Below are 3,439 nucleotides of genomic sequence, written 5' to 3'. Positions count from 1 at the left end.
TGTAGTGTCGCAACTTGCATGCTGAGAAGTACAATGTAAGACACAATTTTTCCATGGGAGTATACTTGCTTTCGCAATCCGTCAGTGTCCTACTGAGGTAAAAAAATGGCATGCTCGACACCTTCCTCATCATCCTGGGTGAGCAGGCTGCCAATGGAAGCCTCAACTGCTGAAATATACAGCTTTAATGGAAATCCAGCTCTAGGTGGAACGAGTACTGGCGAGCTCACCAGATAGGCCTTAATTTGTCAAAAGCCTCTTGGTGTTGAGGTTCCTACACAAACTCGTTCTATCCTTATAGTCTCAGTAGTGGGGAAAAATGCTGGATTTTACCTGCAGAGTTAGATATGAAACGTCTCAAGAAGTTGATCTTACCCAGTAATCATTGTAACTCTTTCTTTGTGTGCGGGGAAGAGGCGTTGATGACTGCGCTTCCCTTATTCTCAAGGACCTCAATCCCTCTTTGATGGACGATGAAGCCCAGAAAATCTCCTGCTTGAACTCCGAAAACGCACTTGGCGGGGTTCATCTTGAGCTTGTGCAGCCGCATTCGCTTGAAGACTTTCCTGAGATCTGTGATGTGATCCCCAAGCTGCTTAGACTTAACGACCACATCATCAATGTAAACCTCTGAAATCTTCCCCAGAAAGTCGTGGAAAATCAGGTTCATGGCTCTCTGATACGTTGCCCCAGCATTCTTCAGTCCAAAAGGCATAACCACGTATTCAAAAACGCCCTCGAACCCTGGATAACAAAACGCGGTTTTGTGTCTGTCTTCCTCCACAACCAGAATTTGGTGATACCCAGCAGTTTCATCCATGAAGGATAACAATTCATGTCCTGCCACTGCATCTACCAACATATCCATAATCGGCATAGGGTAGACGTCTTTAGGCGTAGCGACATTAAGGTCTCTGTAGTCCACGCAGACCCTCATCTTACCATTCTTCTTACGGACTGGCACAATATTGGATAGCCACTGATTGTATTTGGCCACCCGAATGATGCCTGACCTGTGCATCTTTTCAACTTCTTCTTTGACCAGAACTTGGGTCTTGGAGTTCATTCTTCGCGGCTCTTGCTTCACAGGCTTCTTATTAGGGAGTGTTGGCAGTTGATGGCAAACCAAGTCCGGTGACAGGCCGGGCATGTCTTCATATTTCTCCGCGAAGCAGTGTTTGGACTCTAGTAATAAATCAATGAGCCTCTGTTTCTCGCTAGGCTCTAAGTAAGCGCTGATAGCCACTTCCATAGGTTCAGCTGCTGTTCTAAGATTGACTTTCTCTGTATGATCCCTGACCTTCGGAGGGGTGTCATCCAGCGTTGCTGGAGCCAGCTGAATCTCTTCTTTGTCTTCTTTTTCTTGGTCAGAGAATTCCTCGTTGACAATTTCCAAGGTCGCGACACAATCATAGGCCTCTTTTTCTACCAGGTAAGAGGATAGTCTTTCGTACAGCCAGTGGAAGGCCTCTATCCCTTCATCTGGAAGGTCATAATCCATTAATAGTTTAAGGGTTTGGGCACAGCGTGGCCAGGCCTTTCCAAGCCTTCTTTTGCAAGCGTAAGTCCCCACTATGCCAATTCAGAGGCTGTCACCCCTGTGGGGCGGCCTTTGTCATCGATGCCACTGAATTGCAATGGAGTAATTGGCTCCAAGTAGTACCTGGCATCTACATAGTTCGCGAAAACTGGGAATGGGCGAGGATCCGCTTTAATCACCTTAGCTTGATCTGTTACCCTATTCCACATCACCAGTTCCTGGTGGAGAGTTGAAGGAACACAATAGCTCCGGTGAATCCAGTCGCGCCCTAGGATGGCGCTATAGGCCACGTAACAGTCTGTCACGAAGAAAGCATAGACTCCCTCTGCTGATCCTACCTTGATACGTAGAAACAATAAGCACAAAGTCTTTGTGACTGTCCCCGCGAAGTTCTTCAGCGTGAGGGATGTAAACTGGATCTTCTCTTTCTTGATCCCAAGTAAATGCATGGTTCTTGTGGTGATAACGTTGACAGCAGCCCCTATGTCGGCCATGACCTTGCTGACCTTAGTGCCAACAATCTCCGCTGTTATATATAAAGGTCGCATATGCTGAACCATCGTGGGCGTTGGTCTTATAAAGCTCATAAAGAAACATTTAAGGTGTTGTTACAGCCGATGTGATTTGCAGAGGCTGATCGGTACCTTCTTCATTCTCCACACACTCCTGGGCGGCGATTGGCAAAGCATATCTCGCGGGAAGTACATAGACCATATTGCAGGAAGTATCAACCGCCTCAGTTTCGTCTATGTCGTCCTCCAGGTTGAGCTTTTGCTCTCCAACTGGGATGTCAGTGTTGAACTGCTTTGCCAGCCGGTCTACCAATGAGTCTTCTGTAAGGCCCTTTACCTCACACTGTTTTTGTTCCTGCAGCTCGGCCATCAACAATGGCGGGTTTGATCTTTGTTCCCCTGCCAGTATCTCCTTTGGGGGCGCGACCACCAGACTTTGGACTTTTTAGGTCTCCACTGTAGAGCTTCTGTAATGCTGCCCTTGCCCCCCAGTCTCTCAAAAACTGAGGGTTTGGCTTTTGGTTCATCTCGAAACAACCTGCGCCTAACCTGTGGCCGCCTAGTTGGCGAGTTGTCTTTCCTAGCTAGCGGAGGTGTCCTTTCTGTCATGATCCTGCAGAAAACACTAGGCTTAGAGGCTCCTGATTCTGAGCGCGCCTGTTTTTGAAAGCTGCGAGGAGCCACCAATGGCTTAGCAGCTAATGCCTCCATCTCCTTCTGATATTGCTCAAGAGATTCAACGAGTTGCGACGGCTTAATCAGGCCTTGATCCAGAGCTTCTAAGGCGCGCTTGGCTTCTCCAAACCTGCGTTGCAATTTAATTTTCTTGGAAGGGCTGATCTCCACTGCTTTCCCCTTCTCTCTGGTATACCATTTGCCTTCCTTGATGGTGGATGTTGAAGCAGGAGGAATGTAAGGTTTGGTCACGACATCTTTGTGCTCATTCCAAGCCCTTCCTTCTTGTTTCTGATCGGCTGCGGCCGCTTTCAATCTCTCGAACAAGTTAGAATCCTTCGGGGATGGTGGTGACTTTACCTCATCTCTCGCCTTTGGGCTAGAAGGCTAGTAGTTTTGTGACGATGAAGCCCATTTGATTGGTGGGAGGGAACCAAAACGAAATGTCTGCTCGACTTCTGCGTGCGACACTTGGATGCTACATTCTTCTTTGCATCGCGAGCAAAAGACTACCGGTGAGGCTTCGTTGATGGGCTTAGCTTTCTTCTTTACAGGGGTTTCCTCCCCTTCATCCCTCTCTTCTTTCCCCTTTGTAGTCAAATCCAGGGTTGGTTTCCTCTGGTTCTTCTTGGGCCAGTTCACACCAACCATACTGACTCCGGTATCTAGAAAAGGGTTCAAGTCTACTAGTGCTGCAGCGGCCGTCGAAGCT

At 48.0% G+C, this 3,439-nt stretch overlaps 1 protein-coding gene across 1 annotated transcript; it reads right to left on the bottom strand.

The window, feature by feature from the left end:
- Window positions 1-382: 382 nt before the first annotated feature.
- On the bottom strand, window positions 383-1,501 carry LOC112183920. The gene is made up of 2 exons (XM_024322234.1): window positions 1,301-1,501; window positions 383-676 (listed from the first exon to the last, which is right to left on the bottom strand). The coding sequence occupies exons 1-2, from the start codon at window positions 1,499-1,501 to the stop codon at window positions 383-385; spliced, it is 495 nt and encodes a 164-aa protein (XP_024178002.1).
- Window positions 1,502-3,439: the final 1,938 nt, after the last annotated feature.

This window comes from Rosa chinensis, chromosome 2, assembly GCF_002994745.2.
Source record: "Rosa chinensis cultivar Old Blush chromosome 2, RchiOBHm-V2, whole genome shotgun sequence".
Classification (NCBI taxonomy): Eukaryota; Viridiplantae; Streptophyta; class Magnoliopsida; order Rosales; family Rosaceae; genus Rosa; species Rosa chinensis.
The sequence above is the reverse complement of the archived record's forward strand: the minus strand, read 5'-3'. Positions and strand labels throughout refer to the sequence as shown.

Bases quoted from the DNA above. Each gene is read 5' to 3' on its own strand.
- LOC112183920 (XM_024322234.1), bottom strand. From the start codon at position 1,501: ATGGATTATGACCTTCCAGATGAAGGGATAGAGGCCTTCCACTGGCTG. The intron at 677-1,300 runs GTCAGGGATCAT...GCAACGTATCAG, and splicing joins TGGATGACACCCCTCCGAAG to AGAGCCATGAACCTGATTTT.